Source organism: Cygnus olor, chromosome 14, assembly GCF_009769625.2.
Source record: "Cygnus olor isolate bCygOlo1 chromosome 14, bCygOlo1.pri.v2, whole genome shotgun sequence".
NCBI classification, from domain to species: domain Eukaryota; kingdom Metazoa; phylum Chordata; class Aves; order Anseriformes; family Anatidae; genus Cygnus; species Cygnus olor.
Window position 1 is genome coordinate 10,418,177 of NC_049182.1, and position 24,131 is coordinate 10,442,307.

General features: G+C 41.4%; 1 protein-coding gene across 1 annotated transcript; it reads right to left on the reverse strand.

Annotated features, from left to right (window-relative positions):
* Positions 1 to 10: 10 nt before the first annotated feature.
* Positions 11 to 23,875, reverse strand: CREBRF (CREB3 regulatory factor). The gene is made up of 9 exons (XM_040572971.1): positions 23,738 to 23,875; positions 16,163 to 16,340; positions 14,988 to 15,113; positions 13,293 to 14,370; positions 8,895 to 9,089; positions 6,920 to 7,109; positions 6,386 to 6,459; positions 6,126 to 6,248; positions 11 to 5,890 (listed from the first exon to the last, which is right to left on the reverse strand). The coding sequence occupies exons 2-9, from the start codon at positions 16,169 to 16,171 to the stop codon at positions 5,775 to 5,777; spliced, it is 1,911 nt and encodes a 636-aa protein (XP_040428905.1). The 5' UTR covers positions 16,172 to 16,340; positions 23,738 to 23,875; the 3' UTR covers positions 11 to 5,774.
* Positions 23,876 to 24,131: the final 256 nt, after the last annotated feature.

Genomic DNA, 24,131 nt, shown 5'->3' on the forward strand with positions numbered 1-24,131 from the left:
CAGTATTTTCTCCACAATTTTTATTTTAAATTACAAAGGATGTTGCATACATTGATGAATTTGTATCTGAATAGAAGTGCTAGGGATCAAGGGTGACAGAGTAAACAAAGTCAATAGTTTAATTGTGCCTCTTTTCAAAGAAAAGAAGAAGAAAAACTGCACAACTATTAACCAACATTAAACATTGCAACTCTTAACAAATCATGCTTTTAACAAGGTAAATTTTTCTCTAACAGAGACAAGACTAAGTTTTTCTGAGCTCCAGTTGGAAGTAGATTATAGAGTATCTAGGCAGAACAGGATGCCATGTTTTGCTTAAAATGCCTTTTTTTTTCCTGTCAATCACCTACATCCCCATGTGCCATCAGCCTTAGAATTCACCAAACCACAAATACTGAACAATAACAAGTTTTACTTAAATGTTTTGGAAGGATAGAAGATTAAAATAAGAATGTATGAATACCCATTATTGTAAGAAAATGGGTAAAATTAAATACTACTACTAGGTTCTGTTCTTAATCAAAAGAGTTTCATAGGGTGGAGTGTGCCAAATCCAATCCAGTTTTCTTTACTGTAGCTAGATAACTCATTCAAGTTCAACATTCAAATACCTAACAAATATTCTCAAAAAAAATCTGTGAAAAACAAATCAGAAAACTGATGTTATCTAAAATGACTGGAATTTTATTTTATTTATGAAAAAAGTGGGGCTTAAAATAGCTCTCATTTAGCTCCACTACTCATTAGAAAGACAATGAATGCATAGTCAGTATTTGTTCTTGTGGAAGTTCATGAACGTCTAAGAGGCTGAGGACCGTAATTCAGTGTGCACATGCACCTTCTTATCATGCTAAAAGCATTGAGGGAAAAACATGGCATATTGAGAAATGTAAATTGTAGAAAGACAGATATTTTTGTATACTGCAAAGAAGTTAGAGCCTAAAAGTGCCATCTTTCATTAATGATATTTAAGAATCCCAATCTGTATTGGGATATATTAAAGAGTGGTGTTTTCTCAACATACTAATGCCCTTAATACAGTTACAAGAAGAATAGTCATTGAAGCAGCAACTGTTTGAAATGTACTTCACATGATCCCTGGGGTAAACATAAACTTCAGCTCTGCGCAAGGCTGTGTCAATAAGCCAAGATGCTAGCCACATCTAGCAGCACACTTAACTAGGTGATTCCAACTGAAGCCTCTGACTTAAAAATAAAACATCATCATGATTAGATGCATTATTGAAATTCAGGTCTCAAGGCCAATACAGATCCTAACATTCACGGTACATAATTGGGTTATGCCTCAACAGAATTTCAGGAAGACTAGCAAGCAAGTTTGAGGAACAGAATTGCATTTGCTATTTCTGTTAAAGGCAACTTATATACAACCCTTTGAAATTCTCCTGACAAAGCCTTTTAGAGCTTTAAAAAATAGCTATGTTTAAATGATTTATGTCAAAAGAAAAGCACACCCATTCTTTACATTTTGTGAAGAAGCTGTTTTATTAACGAAGGCAAATACCAGATAAATACTGGGGGGGAGGGATGGGATCTTTTTCAGATAAAATAAAAAATGACACTACTGTATTTCAGAAGCGTCTGGTTGCTTTTAGGTTAGTTAAAAGACCCTTCATCCATTTCAGATTTTTTTTTTCTTTTACTTTTTCCTAGCCTTCTTTTCTAAGTATGGAAAAACTCTGCTATCTATAAAGGATTAGGAACTGAACACAGCTGAGCCTGACTCTCACATCAACTTTGCAGCAATGCAACTTCATTAAATCACAATGATTTCAACTGGTATGGTAAGAAAATCCAGCCAGTCCACACCTAAACATAGTTTTAGTAATAAGTCTCTCTCGTCCAAGAAAAGAACTCACCAAATATCAGTACACGTGTTCAATAAACCCTAAAAGAAAGTGTTAGCAAAAAGGGGTTTAGGGCTAAAAATGCCCTTCGTGAGCACCCCCACATTTTGCAAGGCCATTCAAAAACTGTTCTTCCATATAAATAGAAAATGACTGCTATTGAGAGAAACTAAAATAGATCTATCCAAACTCTTCTTTTATAGTTCTGATTCACTTTAGGAAGGGTTAGGTTTGAAGTGTTCAGGGGGAATGAAAAACATTTAGTTCTAGATGTACAAGTAAGGCACAATATAAAGCCACATCATAATCTGTAATGAAGGAAGTAGGAAAGGACAAGAATCATACATGGTACAGTAGAACAAGCAGTCCATCAATTCAGAAAGTGTGGCACCTAAGTTCAGACCAACGAGATTTTAACAAGAGCAGTTATAACAGCATGCTTTTAATATGGAAACAAATTCTAGAGAATCCAGTGTATCAGAAAAAGGAAGAGCTTTTGTTTGTATTAAATCAAAAGTATGTAATTGTTTTTGGATATAGGATTAAAAGTGAATATTCACAATGCCTACACTCAAAAACAAACAAAAAGAATCCAGGACTTCATTAAGATCCACATACCATGTATGAACACTGAAAATCTTTAGAAAATGGTCTTTTCTAAAGATCACCCAAAATGCATGCCACAATTGCCAAAAAACAGAACATATACATTTGTTGGTTTTTATACCCTTATAAGATTTTTTTTGTGATAAGTATACACTAAATGTATATATTTTAATGACACTAGAGGAAGCAGATTGTTACTGGCATTAAAGTACAACCATTTCTAGACGGTTTAAATGCCACAGAGTCCCCTGGTTAAAATGTAAAGCTGCACAGCTTGCCTATGTCACCTTTATGATAAAGTTAAACCAGCAAAAGGTCTTATCTTTACTCTACATTTTACTGCCAGGTTTTATTTATATCAAGTATCGCTGCAGCATTCTGACCAGCCCAGAGTTAGCAGCAAGTGGCAGGAATCATATAAAACGCAGTTTTTTTTTTTTCCTTTTTAAACAAAGTGCTTTTCTAAGATATACATACATATAAATAGGTACAAAATAAAGTGTCAACATTAAAAAGCTCAACTATTCAAAAGCTTTAACTTAAAATAATACATAGAAAACACTGAAATGCAAAGGTATGGAATTCACTAAAGATTCAAAGTCTACTTTGAAATGCTAGACCAAAATCATATTCTGGTTTTCAGACAAAAATAAAGAGCTATAAAGTTATATTTGCCCAGTATTTCTGAGCAGTAAAAAAGGGACTTTTTAATACCTTGTCAGTTTAATTTGTCATAAAAGTTTTTACCTGATTGCAAACTGCTCTCTTAATGTTTAGAACTGCTGCCTTGTCCACACAGTTTTGATATAGCATAAAGGACCTCTCTTATCTGAGCGGTGTGTTAACACCATTCATCAGAAAGGAACAACTGTATTTAAATCTTTGTACAGACATGGCCTTAACTTCACAAGAGACATTCTTTGTTGAGGTTTAATGGGCAGTATGCATCTCTGGAATAACTGTAACATTGGCAATGCTTATAATAGGAATGCATCTGACCCACTGTGTAAAGCAGCAGCCAACTCTCACCTCACCCTAACAGCAACAACAAAAACACCTGAAACAAAAACACCCAAAGTCCACTCAGTTTGTGCAAATCTTAAGTGGATTTACAAAGTTTTGCCTAAGTTGCCCTGGGTATTTGTTCAGTCTTGTGAAGGAAAATCTTTCTGTACAGCTCAGTAGTGGTATTTTGGCCTCCTCCCTTTTGAGTCTTCTAAAATACTTAGATACAAAGTAAGCTGTGTGCATGCTGGTAAGTATGTGGCAGGATCGCCACTCTCATCTGTGACTCTTACTGCACTGTTACCAATTCAGACTTTTTTTTTTAATAGTAGAAGCTTTGATATAAAAATAACCTACATATAAACAGAAAGGAATCACAGTACAAACAAACTTAGACAAACCAGAAATGAAGTGGAGAAATTCCCCAAAGGGAGTGGGGAGAAAGCCTTCATGAACTTTTGCATTTTTTTCAGCAGCTACATTTGAAAATATTTGGTATTTCTATTTTCAGTAAACAGTGTTTTGTCATCGTTAAATAGGGAGAGAAAGAACAGGGAGGAAAAGGGGGTCCATGAAACCAGAGAATGATCTTGCCTTGAGATAAAGGACTTTCATCAAGGGCTAAAGCTTTTAATCTGTACGTTAACACTGACTACAAAGCCAACTCTTATTAGCAGAAGAGCAAATAAGAACTCTGTGTTAATATTCCCCAATCATAGAAACTACTGAATTAACAAGAATAAGTCACGTATAAGTTTGAAGAAGCTAGTTTCGAAATACCTGTACAAAAATATAAAAGTCTATAAATTTTTTTTTGTTTTGTTTTGTTTGAAGCCTGTGTTGATCCTTGGAAACATCACATGCATAATAATACATAAACTGGAAAAGTGGCAACTAAGGAATTAGGTATTTGTAGCTCTTTTTTCTCTTTACATATATACACATTACAATAAAAATAATTTTATTTTGGTTGTTTGTTGGAAGTATACTACAACAAGCTAAATATTTTTTTTTAAATTCTCAAAGTTGAAAACTATTTTACCAATAGCTTACTAAAATCCAAATATATTAAAATCTCCTACAGTAAGTGCAGAGAAAAAGGATTTAAAGACTCCGAGACGGCCACCAAGTTATCTACCATGGAAGCGAACTACAAGAACAGCAAAATAATATTGTTATGTATGAATGCTCCTTCTGTAGATAATTGGACCCAAACAAAAAAATTCACAGTTCAGTAAGATCCCTAACCCTGACCTTTAATTTTTTTTCTTTTTTTTTTCATTTGTTTTTTTTTTTTTTACATTCAGTACAGTATCATATAAGCTGTGCAAAACTTTACTTAGACTGGCAGTTTGCCATATCAGTTGCATTTGTCTTTGGTACAAAAATAAACAATCGCATTAATGTGCAAGTATTTGTTTTCTTCCGGCCAAAGTACCGAAATTGAGTTTCTAGAGCCATCTTTTATACAATACATAGACTCTGTGGCATATATCTACATTTTCAACATATTCCTATATACATTCAAAAATTTTAAGAGCTGGAACAAATACATTAAAACCTATAATCTCACCATCTGTACATCTTGTTTTCTCCCCTCAGGGTTTCTTCATACAAAACTTTACCAGCTTATACTGATAGCTCTCCCCCCAAAATACAAGGCACAAAGAATATACTTTTTTCTCTTGCTTGCACAGACATTTAAATACTATATTAAGCTTAGAAAATTAAAGTCTTATATGGCACACTAGCTCTAAAGCCACGTGTGCTATGTACAAGTTAATGGTTGCAAAGAAACCTTACTGTTTTTTTTAAGAACAAAGAAAATCCAATTATTCCAAAACAAACAAAAATTAAAAAAAGAACAAAAAAGAACCAAAAAACCCCTAAAGTGACAGCTTTACCAAAAAAATGCTTCCTCTTATTTTGCTTGGAGCATAAACCTGCCACAATGTCTGGCATATGCTAAAAATTTTTACTAGCAAAAACATGTTTTTGCTTCTAAAATAAAAGTGATAAGTCTGGTCCTAGATAACTTAATTTTAAAAAGAATCCTCAAGTCTGTATTTAATCTTAAAGCAGCTTTAAAACTACCTAGTTTATGCTCCAAAAATGCTATTAAGCATTTTATATCATGCTCTGATTTGTTTACTACATTGTTATTTAAAAACAATGGAACCTAACTGTAAGTGTTTACATAATGCTAAACTGACATGCAGACCAGAATGCAATTTACAATGAAATACTTGACAACACAGGAAGAATCTGACCGATGAGAACAGGTGAAATCACGGCTTAAACTTTTGACATTGGTATTCGTAATCCTACAAGGCCACCCGTTGGGTCTCCTTCTGCAGTCTTCTCTAAAACTTGATTCACAAACTCTGATGTTTGTCCAGCTACAGGCAGTCCTAAAAACAGAGCGTAGGAAAACGCACTGTAAGGTTAATATTAATTGCACATATTTGCACGTTCCTGTAACAGCCAACAAACATTTTGTTTAGTAACCAAGCAAAAGGCTTGGTTACAGCTGTAATTACGAAATGCTTCTTTCTTTTCTCTATGCGACAAATCGTTTGCAATCTAACATACTGCAGATGTCATGTCTCTTCACGTACACGCAAATACATTAGATTTACTGCTTACCAAGTGTATCTTTAATGAGTACGTTCAATCTTTGTTCCATGTTGACTCCTCTATCATCTTTAGGCACCTGCACTCGATTAACAATTTCTTGTTTAATGGAGTTGATCACAAACAGTAAATTATCTGCAAAGAAAGAAACGGGATTAGATTTACACCACATTCCCCCCGGAAGAAAAGAGATGCTCATTTGTCCACGCACTGTTAACACAGACTTGCCTTAAGAACACAAGAAAAACTAACATGTGAAGAGTTGTATTTACCATATTCTGTGTTGAGACCCCAGAGTTTTACTTTATTGGCTTCATACTGGGCTTTCTTCTTTAGTCTACAAGCCCTATAGTAAGAAGAGTGGAAGAATTAGAACATTTTAACAAATGTTCCAGAATACTAAGAGCATCTGTTTCAGTTAGCCAAACCAACTTATCACTCAGTGCTCCCAGAGCTTTGACAAACGAAATCATGTATCTACTCACTCACCTCCACTGAAAGCACGCTACTACCTGTATTTGCTTATATTTCACATTTGCGGGTTTTACAACTGCAACGACCATTTGCACTGCAGCTAAGACAGCTTCCAGTGGAAGTATATCATTATCTATCTAGTCCCTAACTAGTAGGGACCAGGCAAACTACATCTCCATAGAGCCAGTTGTCCTGCTTTTTGATTAACAGGTAATAAACCCATCAACAGGGACTGCCACAGTGAAGCAGGATCTCGAGACAAAAGTTAGTCTTACTTGTACAGCTCTAGTAATGCAAATGTACCCATCCAAGTAGCGTGAGCGAGTACATACCTGGAAGCCAGTTTGTTCTTTTCTTTTCTTGACCTGGGTCTGGCAGTTAAGGGAAGTTCACTGACTGGCGTCAGGTCACTGATCACCTTATTCAGTTTCCTCAGTTCATTACCGATCTGTAGAAGTTTTTTGGGATTGGGAGTCAGGTCTTCTACATCAGTCCTCCGTGACTTCTTTGCTGCATATTTTCCTGTTTTGAATATGCAGAAAATTGAGTTGGGAAGTGACACAATATGTACACAAACCTGTGAAAAAACATTCTTAAATATGTATTATTTTCGGTGCAGTTTAAGTTCCTTTGTTTGTTACAAGAGAATGGTCTGGCATCATGTGATCCCTGTGGCCTTTCACAATAGAAGGAGCACTTCCAGACAAACTGCTCTGTACAATTCGTGTTATATCCAGATCAGATAAGAGCAAATAGTGCTGGCTGTGCTAGAAATGTATTAGATGTGATGGACAGTATGCACAAAACTGTGCTGAAAAACGTACATCACAAGTTCGAACCCAGTTGTTTTGCCCCAGCTGTAACTTGCTAACTCGTGTGTTCAGCCAGCATATTCTCTTGGGACACTCAAGCTGATTAAATTCCTAAATAATCTTATTCTGAAAGTTCTGTGTTAAGAAAGATTTGAGAGGCCTGGTACCTGCATGATCTTCATTGATATCAAGCTTAAATAACCCACATAAAGGCCAGTCGATCCTTTTTAGATGTATTTGAAGCTATTTAAGGGCTGCTTTTATGGTGGAAATGCACATTCAAGACAAAATCCTTATTCCTCGAGATTTTCTGCCACTGCTACCTACATGTCTTAAGTGTCAGTTGTTACTGATACTTACATGAAAATGTTAATAGGAACTGACAAAACCTGCTCCAGAAATATTGATCAGGGAGATGATAATTTAGCGTCATTTATCTGAGGTAGCAGATGACCTTGGTACATGTGTAATACAAAAATCCTGCATGTGTAATATTCTGTAGCTTCTGGATGTTAACTAGCGTTTGATCCTATAAGTCCCTTGCATACACAACTCACTGACTTAAAGGGCACTTGCTCCCACCAGAGTCTAGTGAGACTGAATCCACAAGTTAATTAATGAATTTATCTATAAGTAAGATAGAAAAATCTTTTTGTTTAACAGAAGGTAAACTGCAATGTTAAAGACAATTTTCAGTTGTAAGGAAATATTAATGTTACAGCCAGAGAAATTGGTTTAATTTTGTTCCTTCAAAACCACAACCAAATAGGACAGCCTACCAAAGAGGTCCTGTGACAAGAAAACAAACATTATTCCTACGTGTCGTTTGATCTCAGTGGTGTTAGTCATGTTTAAAGTACAGCAAGTTAGCAATCGAAAAGTCACGGGAACGAAAGACACAGTTATTGGACCAATCAGTCTAAGTTTCTGAAAGGGTATTTTAAAGAAATAGTTCATTCCCTGAAAAGTATCTGCTTCACTGTGTTGCATTTACACAGGTGGGAGAAACAGGTAAGGAAGAGCAGAAAGAGACAGTTACATCTTATCACCTGCCTGTCCTTTAGTTCACACTGTAGTTAATGTGAACTTTGCATCTCAGATCACTTGCTGCTTGCTTGAACACAAGCAAGACTGATACTGTCCAACAGCTCCAAGGAGCACGTATCAGTCACGTGCCCTACCCTTGCTGTTTACAGCATCACACTGAGAAAATTCTGAGCTCTTGGGGTTTTCACTGAAAGCTATTGGAAGTTACAATTCTCAATTCATCCACCTTCCTCTGGAAGAAACCACACTGAAAGTTACTACTGTACGTTCACTGTGCCCTCCTTGGACACGGCACAGAACTCTGCTAATTAAGCAACAGACTTGCAGTGTTTTAAGGATTTATTTCCATGGCCAAAATGCAGCGCTCTGCCATTTCACATATGGGAATTTGGCTATTGACGGTGTCAGCATGAAAGCCATTCACTTGTAAGGAGGACTCTATCCTTACCATGATGGAGACCGTTCTTCTGATACATGTTACTTGGTAACGTATCTCGATTCCACTCAGATGGCCTCAGCATCCTTTCTTGCTGTGACGGTGTTAGCTGCTCGCTGTACTCCCAGAAGTATCTTCGCTTGCCTCTTTTTCGAGAGGATATTGCAGTCATTTCTTTTAAATCCTCCACAGAATCATTTTCATACCCTAAAATAATGCATCGCATTGTTTATATAATGTTTACAAGACTATTTCTAGCCTTTTAACTGCAGGCTGAACGTTCAAGGTGAGCACAAAAAGAGCGACAATGGCTTGTTTCACGTTATCTAATCTACTTGGTTTTCAGCCTCAACTACTACCGGGTATTTGCTTTAAATCCAGGGATAGACACTGAGCTAGTGATGGTGCTTCATCAGCTGAATAAAGACAAATTATTTGTGCATTGAAAGCTCCTTCTGGTTCTTTGAACCCTTAAGCCCTATTGCTCTTCTCCCCCACGATCTCACTACTGTGGAGTACAGAGAACAGCTGTTGGAGAGCGTCCCTCCACTTTTACAGCGTTCTCCAGTAGTTTGCAGGAACATAATCCTAACTCTCCTCCACATTTTAATTAATCTTCAGTCAAAAAACATAGAGAAGTAGATGATAAAAATAAAGATGGATTAGCAAAAGCCTAATAAATAAAGCAAAATTATTGCTCTACCTTGAGTTTAAGTACCTTTGGGAAATAAATCAAAACATCCATCTCTATTAGACTGTAGGAATGGGGCTCTGTTACTAGGACAATGACCCAAAGTCCATAAGAAAAGAACAACTGAATTGAAAGGGTTTGGACACAAGCTGTTCAATCTCTTCTTCACCTCTTCAGTAAAATGAAGAGAAATCCACAGTAAAGCTACAGAATATTTTAGAGGTGTATTACAATGCACTTGATATGGCAAACTGTTCTTCAAGTACACAGAAACTATAATGACAATATCCACATTGCATAAATGTTTAGACTGTAAGTATGTAAACACAAAATACAGTTTTTAAAATTCTACACATGCTTTAGAAAATAAATACAAGTTGTACTAAGGTAAAAAAAAATACTGCACCGCCTTTTGTACTAAAATGCTACATCACACTTCATATTTAATTAAAAAAGAGTAGATTTCAAACACCTTATACACCAACGAAGCTTAAAGAAAACCCAACCACTGACTGGACTGTAAGCTCAATAAGCCTTGGGCCCATATGCTTGAGCTCTGCATCATCTTGTAACAACAGCACAAAGAACGCCGCCTTTATTTTAAAACAGTCCATTCAATTATTCTGTTTTCACTTGAAGAAACATTTGAAAGACAAAAACCAAACTTTCTTGCTTTGGTCTGACTCTCACCTCATAACCCAACGTATGAATAAAAGTTAGGTACACGGAAGGATGATACCAGTTCTAAAGTTCTGTTTCTAATCATGCCATCAACCCATTTACTTTGGTTCTTTGGTTTATTAAAAGGACAGTATTTTAAAGGAAAAATCAAATGAAACATGCTTTAAAGAACACGTTTTTTCTTATATAGACAAAGGGATTATGGCAAATTACATTAAATATAGTTTCAAATACCACAGATATTTTTAATTACACTTCCCTTTGACCCAAATGCTGTTTGACATAAGTATCAAAACACTCTTTAAAGAAAACGCACCTTACTTTCCACTTTAAAATCACGTCAAGCTATGTAACTCATTATACAGATAGGTATAAATTCAGCCCATCTTCATGATAACACAGAATTAAGCCAACCAATGAAAACAAATCTCTTTAATAGCTGATGTGTACAAATGTAAAACGAGGTTAAAAACAGGACTTCCTGTTTGCTTATTTAAACCATAATTATGTTGGCAATTTAAATTATGTTGACTTAATGCATCCTGCCTTGCAAGTCTAACATTGGCCTGCCATCATTTTAGAGTTACATGGGATAGTCTAGTGCACAATGTCCTAATGTAGTCTGCAACATACAGCAGTCAAAAGATGTGTTTAGCTTTTCTGCATTGTATTAAATTTCACTGAATCCTCCTCCTAGCAAGCATCATACAGCAGTCTCACTTTCTTTGTTGAGCTTCAAAGAAATCTGTAAAGGTTCTTGTATTTACTTTTCAAGTCTCTAGCAAGTCACTCCTAAAAATCTTTGCTCACATCCCTTACTAATTTTAGGTTTAAATTTACAAGAGTTAAAGTAAGAAAGACAGAGAACAGCACAGACATGACTTCTGCATTTTACGAGATTAACAGCAAAAATAACCCAGCCAAAACAAAACCAAGAACACCCTTCTCTGAAACCACTTAATCATGATGACTTCTGTAAAATCACTTACGGAGCCCTTTTCCTCCAGCTGATGGTACAGGTGCTCAAACAGGCAATGCAACTTTAAACAACCTCTATGTCTCTACACGCACATTTCCCTTTAGTTCTCTCTTCTCCAGTACTACTGAAAACTGAATCAATTTTTGCATCTTTCCTTTCTGGAATGTCTTCACTACTTGATAGCAAACCAGTCATCTACAAATATTTCTCTTAAACAAGATAGGTAAAATGCCCAGATCTGGGCTCCTAATTCCCATAATAAATAAGCTTCATAGGGGACCAAAATTGCTAAATCTGTATTCCAATTACAATAAAAGCATTGGTGAAAGGCAGTCACATTTTCAGTTATGTTCCCAAGTCCCTGAAGATCACTATAGCTAAGTACTTTCTCAGACAACACTGACTCCAATGCTTTAAGAAAGCATATCACACATTCCCAAAACACACGTGAAAAAGAATAAACAAAAGCAAACTGTATGTAAAGTACACACATCAGAGGGTCAGCAAGTATAAAGTTTTTGTCCTATCTTCACTTCTTTATGAACAGATTTTGGTTTCACGGAAACTCTGCAAGGTTAAGTCTTCCAGAGCTATGCTCATTTGGAAGCCTTTTCCATAGAATTTACCTTTACTGTAAAGGTTTAAAAAAAAAAAAAGGCAACACAAGTATGAGTAACAGAACTAAAATACCTGGAGATATTATCTCTTTATATATTAAAAAATATGTGCAGATACTATCTTTTAATATCACTGTACTGGAGGTGAATGTCTTCATTGACTTGTAGCAAGCTTGTAGCAAGCCCATTTCCTCAGCTCCTACACTGCACCATGCAGTTACATTTAGAAGGTGAGAGCTTGTCAGCAAAATCTGAACAAACAACAAGCAGTTAATGTAATTCCACCAACTGAAATCCCAGCATTTTAATACAACATCTCTTTTTCAAGATTACCAGGCTTTCTGTGCAACATGCCTCTGTGGGCTGCAAAGCACTGTGTAGTACAGCAGTCATTACAGAGCTTTAATAGCTACTGAAAGCCTCGGGAAGTAAAGGGAGTTCAATTCAGAAGAAGGGAGGAAGCGATTTTAAAATGCTAATAAAAATGTGTTATGTACATGAAGAAGTAACATAAAGGGCACAGTGCTTAACAAGTTTAATTCCAGCTCAGGAAATCTACTTAGAAAATAATTTAATCTCAGAGTTCAGTATGACAAACAACAGCATGTTTTAGAGAAGCTGCTGTTTTTAAAAGGGGAGAATTTCAGCTGGTTTTCTTCTCCCCCAAAGTTACATACTGCCAAATGTCTGAACACCTTAATTCTTATACTCTACTACAAAGCAATTACAAACCGTGAATACTATAATACTTCCTAAAACTAACCTAATACTTGGTTACAGTCCTGTCCCTGTAGATTTTCTTTTTACAGAATCTTACCACTCTGTTACCTTCTGGATGAAGGTTGGTTCTTATTTTTGTTGTTAATGCTCCATTTCTACTTGCAGACCCACTAAGTGTTACTGTCGAAAACCACCAAGAAATAGTTCTATTAGTTTCAGTGGTAGGTATTATGTGGATTCTGTGGAAAAATATACCTATAGTAGCACTTAAGTAATTATGAACTGCTTTCACTCAGGCTACAATTTCATACCAGCACTCAAGAGGTACAACTCGGGATAAATTCAGAGCACAGCCTACTGAAGCCCTAGAAAGCTCTGCACATCCTATCATTCATTAATCCACAAAAAGGGAGATATCAATTGCATCTAGTTGCTCTACGACCTCAGGCTACAAGCTTGCTTTCCTCTATTGTCTATTACCACTTTTGAAGTATGACCACCATTTATCCTTTTTTTTTTCCCCCCAAAACAGGGAAAACACAGTCCTTGTACAGTTTTCATTAATTACATTTTGAATAGCGCTTAAAAAATCTGGGATGAATGTTCAGAATTTAAGACCAGTGTTGTTCACCTGTAATTAGAAAGCATTCAAAAGCATTCTGTCTCTCCTGGCAGACAAATCTGTTAACCTTAATGTTAATAAGCCCCAACATTGCTGGTACCTGGTTCTGAGAAAGTATCGCTGATGTCATCGTCTTTATCATCCTCATAATCTTCTTCCTCATCATCGTTTTCAGAGAGCTCGTGCTCACTGCCGAATCCTTCATCGTGGTCCTCATCTTCAATATCTTCCTCATCCTCCTCATCTTCTTCAGGGTCTCCTTTGGCTGACTGCTCACCCAGACTGTCCGTTACAAAAAGAGAATAGTTGTGCTCTTCTTTCTTCTGTGAAGAATCTGACACTGATGTGCTGGCAGAAAGACTGCTCTCCCCCACAATAAGTCCTGTGGTTTCCTGGGGTGGACTGAGGAGCAGTTCTTGAGTCTCTTTAAAAGGCAAAACAGGAGGTGTACTGTGACTGTGTGGGGACTCTTTCCTTTCTTGTCTCTTTGCTACGGCACCACAGTAACAGGTGTTTTCCTTTGCTGCATCTGCCTGTGTTTGGCTCACCACTGGTCTGCTCTGGGGTAAAGGATTGATCTTTACTTTTGCCTTTTTAACATAGTCTTTACATTCAACATGAATGTTCACCTTTTCATTATTGTACACATTGGTCTTCACCATGATTTGTGTACTGGAAGCAGGCTGAGTTGCAGGTTTGCTTGCCTTCTGAACACAGTCCGATAGAGGTGCCTCAGCCTGAACGTTCTTGGAGGAACAGACTGGGGCTGCTGCTCTACTTGCAATTTTTTTGCCAGGTAACAGAGAATTTAAAGGGTTTTGTTTTACACTAAAGAGCGAATCAGGGTAATAGAGTGAATCTGAAACAGGTTGGGAGTCCTCACTGTTAAGCTGAGCCAGAGTCGGTGTTTTACTTATCACCTCTTCATCTTGGTATGGGCTTGAAAAGTCATCAAGGCCCAGATAATCCACCTCTTTTGTTCCCCAGATGTCACAGCTGGTTAGTTTAGTGTACTTAGTTAAGTCTTCACAGTACGTGTCCCACTGCTCCCACTTGGAGGTGAGAGCAACTTCTTTGTCCAGGATGTCCGTAAAAGACTCGAAGTTCTCGAGGTCTTTGCAGTCCTCCATTGAAAGTAGGTTGTCTCTGGAGCTTTGATGGTAGTCCATTTCTCTGTCCTGTGCATTGTAAGACAAGTTAAAACGGAGTTAAAAAAAAAAAAAAAAGGTATCAAATCATATCTGTCGTCTACTTAAATTCATACGGTGAATCACAGGCAACGTGTTCTAGTTTCCACTAACCTAGGTCAAGCGCATTCTGTTAATCAAAGTTTAAGTTTACCAGTCCCTGGAAAACCTCCTTCTAAGCCGATCAGTTAACAGTGAGCTACCTTTCTCCTTTGACACAGGAAAAAATCACGAATGCTACTGTAAACAGCTCATGAGTCAACTTGTATTTTGCTTCCCTTGCATTCACAGCTTGGGTGAAGTAGCATATAGCTGCTCTTGCAGAAAAGATGGTTTGTAAGGAAGAGTCTCAAGCACAAAGATGTAACACCAACACAGCTCCACGTGAGACTAGTATATCAAGCCTCTCCTGATGGCCAGCTGTAACGAGCGTCTACTGAAGAAGCATTACATTTGCTGGCCAAGCAGTTAGGCCCTTCCCTAGGCAGTGGCAAGCAGTAATGAATAATCCTCCAGCGTTCTTGAACAAATACACCTTTATTACTACGTGAACACACGGTGTTAGTCAAGGAGTGGGATGCATGCACACACACACGAAGATGACCTACCAGCTCATACATGAAGTCTGGATCTGAACTGCTTGCCAAGAGATCTGTGCTCATCAGAGTCTGCTCTGAAAACACATGGCTCCGAAAGGCGTCCCCAAAAGGAGGGTCCATTCCACTCACACTGGGCTACAACAAAATTGATACTGAATATTGAAGCATGCTATAAAAAGCAGATTCTTTCCTTCAATAAAACATAAGAGTGTTGTCATTTCATCCAAGTCTCTGAACTTGTGTTATACTTGCATCTGGAAGGTTTTTACCTACACAGATAAGTACGTCACTTCTCAGAGTGAGAGAATGCTTTCAGAGCAGCTAACAACGTGCAGCTCTTAATCAAAGAACATGTTTGTATTCACTATATGGCTGCAAGAGCATCGCTCGTTCATTCTATTGGGTTGGTTTGAAATTCTCACGTAAGCCAAGTTTAGGGATACATTAGGCATTTGTAGAAGAGGAGAGTGAGTTACTGGCAAGATCTGGGAATATCAACAGGACTACACGCCTGCAGGGCCTTCACCCCGATACACACCATTTTGTACCAAAGCAGCGTTGGCTGTTTTTAGAACCATTAGAACTTGTAAAACTTCTACCTGAGACTGTGACAATAGCAAAAATTATTATAACTAAATCAAGAGTGTTATCTCTCTCAAGAACAAAAGAGAACTTTGGAAAAAAAAAAAAAAAACACCACCATTATGCAGGATGACTAGGCATGCAGGCAAAAGGCAGCACAGCCTTCTGCAACATTTCATGCCAGACCTCTATTTCTCTTCTAGACAAGCTCGCCTTGAGGGTTGGGAAGGGAGAAACACTATACTGCTGAAAGTCACTCAGTGCGCTGATGTGTGAATCACTGCAGTAATAAAAGGCTGCTCTCCAGGCATTCACCCTCATCAAGAAGACTTTGCTGACTCTTGCTGTGTGAACAAATACAGCACCAAGAGCAGAAACATAGCTCCCACCACAACCCTAAAAAAATATATACCATTCAGTCTCTTCCAAATTCTTTCCACTGATTCGAGTCTACCAGGACCCTGAAAATATATACCATTTAGTCTCTTCTAAGTTCCTCCTGCTGATGCCATACAAATTTGCTCTTACGTTTTTCCATTTTTTTAAGCAAGGAAGCAAAATTATTTGCAGAAGCAAATACAATCGTAACATTTCAGACTTACCTGAGGCATTTCCAAGCCCAGATTACCCAAATCCAATTCCAAACTTCTTGTTTTATTCACTTTTAGATTCCTTTCCAGCTTTACTTCAGTCTCAGTGAGTTTACACAATCCATGCAATGAATTTTTTCCTTAGGATAACTTCAGTTCACCCTTACGGAGCTCTTCTGTTTGTAGATCTCTGTGTAGAATAAACACCAAGGAGGTAAGTATTCTGTCACCAAAAACAACAGTGCTAAAAAAACAGCCAAAGTGAACTAAAGACAAAATTTCTCCCTGAAAAATGATTATTCCTCACGCCAGAATGTACAGCAATTTTCTTCCCCTGCCATTTTTCACCAAATGAAAAGCCATTGATGCTACAGAACAGAGCTCCTGTGAAAACCTTTTCGGCTGAGTTACATTTTGTTGCCTTTTTTCCTCACTACCTAAACTGTGCACTCTATAGCCGTATGAAAAGAAAAGCCTGCCTAATTGGAAAAATAACTAGCATACTGCTGGGCACACAAAAAGAAAAAACCTTTATGACTAATATAACAGAGCCAATGAATTCTAAAAATGTTTCAGACAAACGTCTCAAAACACTGGTTTCAGAATAGACAGTAATACTGTTTTAGGAATATCTCCTCCTTTTCTTAGGAGTGGAATCCATTCAGCTTCAGATAAGATTGTATCAATCACTCATACAGCAACACCTAGTGGTAGAGGGATTGCGGCAGGTACGCTCACTGTCGGAAAAGTATAGGAAGGGAAGACACAGACTTGCCCAACAGAACTACGAAGTAACAGGAATTAAAAAAAAAAAGTTATATTAAAAAAAAAATCCATGCTCTCAGACGTTAGTATCTAACGTAACTGCCTTCCGGGAGGCTGCTTTCTTATTGCCTTGCTTTCCCGGGACATCCCTACCCCTATACAAAATGTTTCTTTTAGAAGAAAATGCTGTTAGAGAGGCACAATCCAAAACCTGAACCATCATACTTATACAGTTTTTCAGCACTATCAGTGAAAACACATTTGTTTCTTGACCAGAATTCTTCACTCGGCATTGCTCCTAAGTCAGTTTGGTGCAATCTGCTCAGAGTGTTTATTCTCTTGCTTTGAAAAGCACATAGCAAAGTAGAAGCGTTCTCCTACACTCAGGAGCCTCCTCCCACCAGCACATGACAGCAGATTATTCCTACTTCCAGATACTACCTCAGCTGTTTTGTTAAATTCAGCGTATATATCGTCAAACTGAGGTAAAAACAGACATCGTTCAAAAAATTCTTCAGTCATCAAAACATACTGCTTTTCAAACATCAGCTGGAGTATAAAGAAGAAAACAAAAGCTGCAAGTCCAGTCATGCACAAATTACAGTTCTCAATAAAACCACGCTACCGCTGCCAACCCCAGCCGTTCCCTTGTAGGGTCCTGCGTCAAGTAAGAGCCAGCGCCTTCTGAGAAGATTTTCCTTTCGCTCTGAAACTTCCAGGGAACTCCTTTTACTTATCTGAAAGTGACATTTAAAAGCTAAGTTTGTGTCCCAGGGCAACGTGCCTAAACAACCCCTGTCTTCCTTCACACAGGGAAGATGACACAGCAACAGAGCTGGTCCTTCCTATGCTGATAAATTTGGCATGGATGACAAATTCACTGTTTGGCCTTGCCTAATGCTTTAGAAAGGGCCTGTTTTTTTTGTTTTTTTTTTTTTTTTAAAAAAACAAATTAACGATGTTCACATGCAATGGAAGAGGTAAGAAAGATACCATCTTTAATAGCAGCCTACACATTAGCATTGTCTTTCTTTCTATATAGAGTAGCAGAAATAGATGTCTTTTTCACTGGAATATCAGATTAATACTTTCTGGTGTCGGCACCAGGACGCCACCCACAACATCCGCACTCACATGGAAGTTCTGCCACTGCATGGTATAAAGGGGAACGGAAGGAGAAGTTTGCGTCTCCTTTACCAGTTAATCTTTACGTTTTTGTCAGGACGCACGGAATCGCAGAAGGTCCTGAGTTGGAAGGGGAACACAAGGATCATCGAGTCCAACTCCTGGCTCCACACAGGACCACCCCAAAATCAGACCCCAGTCAAATACGCATATGGAAACTTAGATGTAAACCCTGAACTGCCTGCAAAGGAAACTTCGTAGACTTCAGTTGAAGCCCAATTTTTTACAGAACGTATCATCATGGACAGTCTCAGCTCAAGGCTGAGTTTGAACAGAACAGCACAGCTGTTGCACTCTCTGCAACGAATACAGATTGGAATGAAGGGAAAGCTCTGTGGCAGAGCTCAACAACTCAGTATAAGAATTACTAAAAATAGACACAGCAGGAATGTCTACTTTAGGACAATTTCCATTAATGCCTCACATTAACCTCTCCCACGCGCAGGGATCCACAGGTGAAATCCCACAGTTGCCTCACAGCGGCTTAACCGCAGGTGGAATAGGGCGCCCGGGGCGCTGGGCAGGGTGCCGCCGCTCCTTTTGGCGGCGGCCTGCAGTGAAATCAGATCACGGTGGTTAAGGAACCAGCCCCTGAGCTGGTTCCGTGGCTGCGGATTGAGTCGCAACGGCGGGGAGCTGCACCCCTGCTCCTGAGAAAAGGTTCGCTCGGCAACTTGGGCGAGAGAAAGGGCGAGACACCTGAGAGCGACTGCGTTCATTGAACGTTGAAGAATTTGGGGTACGTATACGCGCTTACGGCATACATACACACACTGTTGATGTTTGGATAAAAGTAACCAAAAACCGTGTTATAAGAGTTAACAATTCCTTAATCTAAGGCCAAATCCTAACAAAAACCCTCTGCATTTTTACTCACTTATTGAGAACGCCCATCAGTAATAGTTTAACAGCGGTCCCAAGGCACCCGGGAAGCCTGAACTTCAAACACCCTAATGGCAGGCTTATTACAGGACATTACTGATGGAGCAGTGCATTTAAACTGGCAGATAGCAGGACCTAAACTCAAAACATGCAGCATTAAGGAGACAGATGGCACTTACCATGCATGTGCCATTTCCCCAGACGAGTAAAAACCCTTCTGCAACAATACATCACCTCCGAAGAAGCCCCTATGAGAGAAAAACCTACTCTGCCAGTTTACAGCTTGACAAGTCTGAAAGTCTTCCCCAGTCACCTGTATGAATCATTTGTACTGCAGTTCTAACTAAAGTTGCTATTTCTGTCTGAATTCAGATGTATTTTGTACAATTCGAAAAGCACGCGGAGCACGGCCGTACCATTTTACGGACTGCACAGTGCCTATTATCACAGCAGCCAAACGCTCCTTACAAGCACGTTAGGCGCACAATTACACTTTTCATGGCGGTGACTGTGCGTCGTACAGCACGGTTTGTCAAAGTTACATTTTTGATGCAAACAGTAATAATGAAAGCATGTCAGGAGAGCCTGTCAATACCAAACCTCCACAGCCAGGCTAAAACATTCAAAAAGCCACACTCTTTTCCAGAGAAGGCGCAAGAACGATGCCACGTGCTTTAAAAGAACCTTTCTGTACTGTGCGCTGCTTGCTGTATCTGGATGTTTTATAAAGCAGTACAGTTAGAGGTGCAATAAGTACTCCTACGCTTCTCTTAATTTTTTTTCCTTCCACGGTTTGTGCCAATTTGTTTCGTATTACAGAACACACTCTGTTCAGTGCCGTCTTCAGGCACAGAACATATTTTTCTTAGTTTTGTTTCTCAGTGTAACATTCTCGTTTTTTTTTCTTCCTTCTACATTAATCTTCAATTGTTAACCAGACTTAAAAACAAAACAAAACAAAAAACCGACCTTTTCTTTTTCTCCCCCAACATGAAGTCGCTCAGTTTTCTTTTCTCGCTTTTGTTTATTTATTTAGTAGCGGGCGAGCAAAGACAGTCCTGCAAAAGGTCGTCTTCCTCTGCTTCCACCCACCATAGCATCGTTCCCCTGCTCACCCAGCAAAGTTCCTCTACCTTCTCAGTGAGGTTTTTGTGTTAAGATGTCAGCATAAGCATCTCAGACATTATAGGTTTTGCCTTCTCTATCCTGGAGAACAAACACCAGCTGCCTACGACATCCGGATCCTAGGTTTGATGGAGTGCTGCCATTTAAAAGAACTGAACACACACAGATTGTTTCACTTCTTTTAAGCCTCTTCCCTTCAGGAGACAGAAACTGCTACTTCGCTGTCGTTGTTCCCTTTCCTCTACTGACCTTCCCTATAATTTTATTCTTCAATCCTACTTGCTCAGAGCAGACGTCAAGATCTAGAAGTGATACCACCAAAGACAACCTCTGGGCTCCAATCACACATGCAGCACCTCAGGCAAAAGAGTGGATAAAACTCCAAAAAGAATACAGGAGCGTATTTCCCTCTGAATTACGATTCCCTTTTATATCAATTCCCAGCACCTAACTTTGGAGGGGTATTCCACATCAGCATGGCTGCGTAAGCAAATAAGCAGATGCAAATAACTGATCACTATACAAGAAGCAGAAAAGTGATTTAAAAACCCAAACCAACTGCACTGCATCTACATGTTTTATAACAACCGCACCCAGAATACTATTTTCCTATTAGGAGCACAGCTTTTCTGTACGTTCTGGAGCAAAGACTGAGACTTCATTAGGAAATGTAGCATGTTAAACTTATTAGAACTATGCTAACATACTTCAATTCATTTATAAAACTTCTAATGGTTAAAATATTAATTGTATTAAATTACCACTGTAGAGTTAGGAGAGTTGTTTGCACATGAGAATTTGCAGTAAGACTAACATTCAATTTTTATATTTTTTTTTAGTCTTTATTGCAAGAAATCTTCCTTGAAATGGGTGCCATCAAAGCCATGACAGAAAACAAAAGCAATGCTAGACAACAATTTAAATTACAATCTCTAGAAATATTCTACATCCCTACATGATGGTTGTTTCTATGTTTTTTTTTCTGACAGTGCAAAGTCTGAAGAAAAAAATATTTCTCCAGTGCCTGAAAAAAAATAAATAAAATCTTAGGACGAAGCGAATGGTACCACCTCATCTACTTCTACTTCATACTATAAAATTGGGTTTTGTTAGACTTTTGTTAGAAAGGGGTTATCAGCACGGCACACTTCAAAGCCAGCCAAGAAGAGGACCCTACTGTCCCTCGACTGCTCAACTCGTAAGTGAAGGTAAGTCAGAAAAAAGTCAGAAACACCATCAGTCCAAACAGTCGAAAACCAGTGGAAGAGTTCAAAAGCATCAGGAAGATGTTTTGCCTTGTAATAATAAAAAAGGGAAAGTATTATAGCAGGGTCTAAATCTAAACATCAGTTCTCCAGAAATTTTCTGGCTTGATTTTCAAGACAATACCAACTTTCAAGCACTTCTTATGAAGTGCCAAATATCCTTATTAAACTTGTATTTCAAAACATAATTTAGTTAGATTTCACAAACCACTTAACACAGACATGCAAGTCGCCTGAATCTAAATCTGCATTCATGTATTTATACCATCCCATATCAGGCTATTAGTCAGACAGAAACTTCTATTTATTCCCTATTAATTATGAAGGGACTTCAAAGCATTTGTGCTTCAGAAAGTTAGGGGTTTTTTTTGTTTTTTTTTTTTTTGGAACCCTCACTATTTAGAGAAACATGGCAAAGATGCTCAGTGGCTGGATGCCTCTGCTGCAGATTTCTCTTAGCAGCAGGCAACACTCCACCAAACACACAACTATTTTTTTGCTCAGGTCAACTCATGGCCACAACGCTCATGGCTGTGAGCTGTCTGCGTTATTTATGCCCGTAAGAAGTCCTACCGCTGAGCACTGATATTTCTGTAAGAAATCTTTCCTGCTAGAAGTACCACCAAGCTATTTTCCCTACAGAAGCCCGATTCCTCGTTGAACTTGCCAACAACGAAAACTGACTCGGCTTCTAAGCGCCTGCCCCTCTGTAATTCTTCGCATATAAACACACACTCGATCATAATTAACTTTCCCCACAAGGATGCTAAGAAGCCACTTGGCTGAGCGACTTCAGGCCAAAGGCTAACAGCCTAATTTTAAAAACATTTTAAACATTTTAAAGCTCTATCGGACCGGTTCTGTTTCGCGGGTTTTGTAAGGGCTGATTTCAACAAGCGACTCGCAGCCGGCGCAGAGAGCGCTCAGTCTCGCAGCTCCGCAGCCCGAAGACTGGGAGCGGCCAGCCGGCCGCGCAGGGCCGCCTCAGAAAACGCTCGTGCCCGTACCGGAGCGCGGCACGGCCCCGTTCAGGCCTTACATCCCCTCTGCTGCCCCAGCGGCCCCGCCACACCGCGCCGGGCTGGGACGGCGCCGGGGCACGGAGCGGTACCGGGGACGGGCAGCACGGGCACGGGGGAGGACGAAGGCCGTGGATGGGCCCGGGACGGGTCCGGGGTGGGCGCGGGGCTGGTACCGGGCGGGTACCGGGCGCCCCGCAGCCGCCCCGGCCCCCAGAGGCCGCCCCCGCCCGGCTCCGGGCAGCCCCGTCCCCACCACACCTCCCCGCCAACATGGCCGCCCCGCCGGGCACCGCCGAGCGCAGCCTAGCCCTGCCGCCACCTCCCCGCCCCGCCCTCCCCGCCCGCTCGTTGGTTCGCGTCTCCTCGCCGCGCGCTGCCATTGGCCGCCTCGCGTGCCGCTCAGCCGCCCAGCGGCTCTTTCAAGCTTGGCTGAGGCGACATGTAAACAAACCCCCTTCCGCCGCGCCGCGGGGCAGCGCCCCCGGCCCGCACCGGGCCCCCGGCCCCGAGCCCCCCGTTCCCGGCGGGCAGCGAGCCGGGGGCTCCCCCTGCCCTGCGGGGGCCGCCCCCCGCCCTGCGGCCCTCCAGGGGGCTGGGGACGGCCGGCACCCACCCACCCACCCACCACTCCCCCCGACAGAGCCCCATCCCCGCGGGCTGCCGCCGACCGCCGGTGCAGCCCCGCGGCCCGCCCGGGCGGTCCCACACAGCCCCGGGGGCGAGCGAGGGGGGGGCCCGGCCCCCGCCGCGGGTTAGAGCCGGGCCCCCCCGGCTGCAACAGGTAGAAAGCGGGGAGCAGGAGAGGAGGCAGCGCGGCGGGGCGGCCGCGTCCCGAGGCGCAAGTGCGGCCGGCGGCACCCCGTGAAGGGGCCCCCTCACGGCGCGCCCGCAGCCGCCGCTCCTCCCGGCGGGGCCGGCGCCGTCCCGCGGCTCCCTCACCCCGCACCGCCACGGGCTGCCGCTGCCGGCCGGAGGGGGCACGCCGCCAGCTCGCCGCCCCCTCCCGCAGCCCGGCCCCGACCCGGCGGGACGCGGGCAGCCCGCCGCCGCCCGGAGCACCGGCACGGCCACACCCCCCCGGCTGTGCAGCCAGGGGGCGGCGGGGCTGCTGCGGCTCCGCTCCCAGCCGCTTGGCCCCGGCACTCGGGGAGCGGGGCGGACGGCCTCAGCCCTGCCGGGTGCCCGCAGCCCCCTCACGGCCTCCTCCTCCCCGCCGGGCCCCTTCCCACAGGGGTCCCCCCCCGGCCTCCCGCCTCCTCCCCGGGGCGCAGCAGGCGGCCGGGGCCGCCCCCGGGGCTGGGCGAGGCCGCGTCCCGGCGCCGCCGTTCGCCCCCCGCACTCACCGGGCGGCCGGGGCTCAGCAGGGGGCGCCGCCCCCCGCGCTGCGGGCCGGACCCTCCATGCGGCTGCGGGTTTGTTTTGTTTATGTCCCTTCCTGACGGGTTCCCGGAAATCGCGTGACTCGCCCCCCTCACGTGAGGAGGGCGGGAGGGAGGGGGAAGGAGGAGCCGACCGAACACCGCCCGCTCGTCCCTCGGCCAATAGGGTGCCGCCCCGAGCTGGCACGTGATAGGGGAGAGGCGCGCGGGGGGTATTTAAGGCAGGGTGGCGGGCTGGCGGCGGGTAGGGTGAGGTGGGAGGGTGGCAGTGTCGGGGGTGTGTCGTTATTGTCTTTCTCTTTCCCCGAGAAAGGCTTCATGTCAGAGGGGACGGATGCAAGAGCCCCGCTCGGCTGTG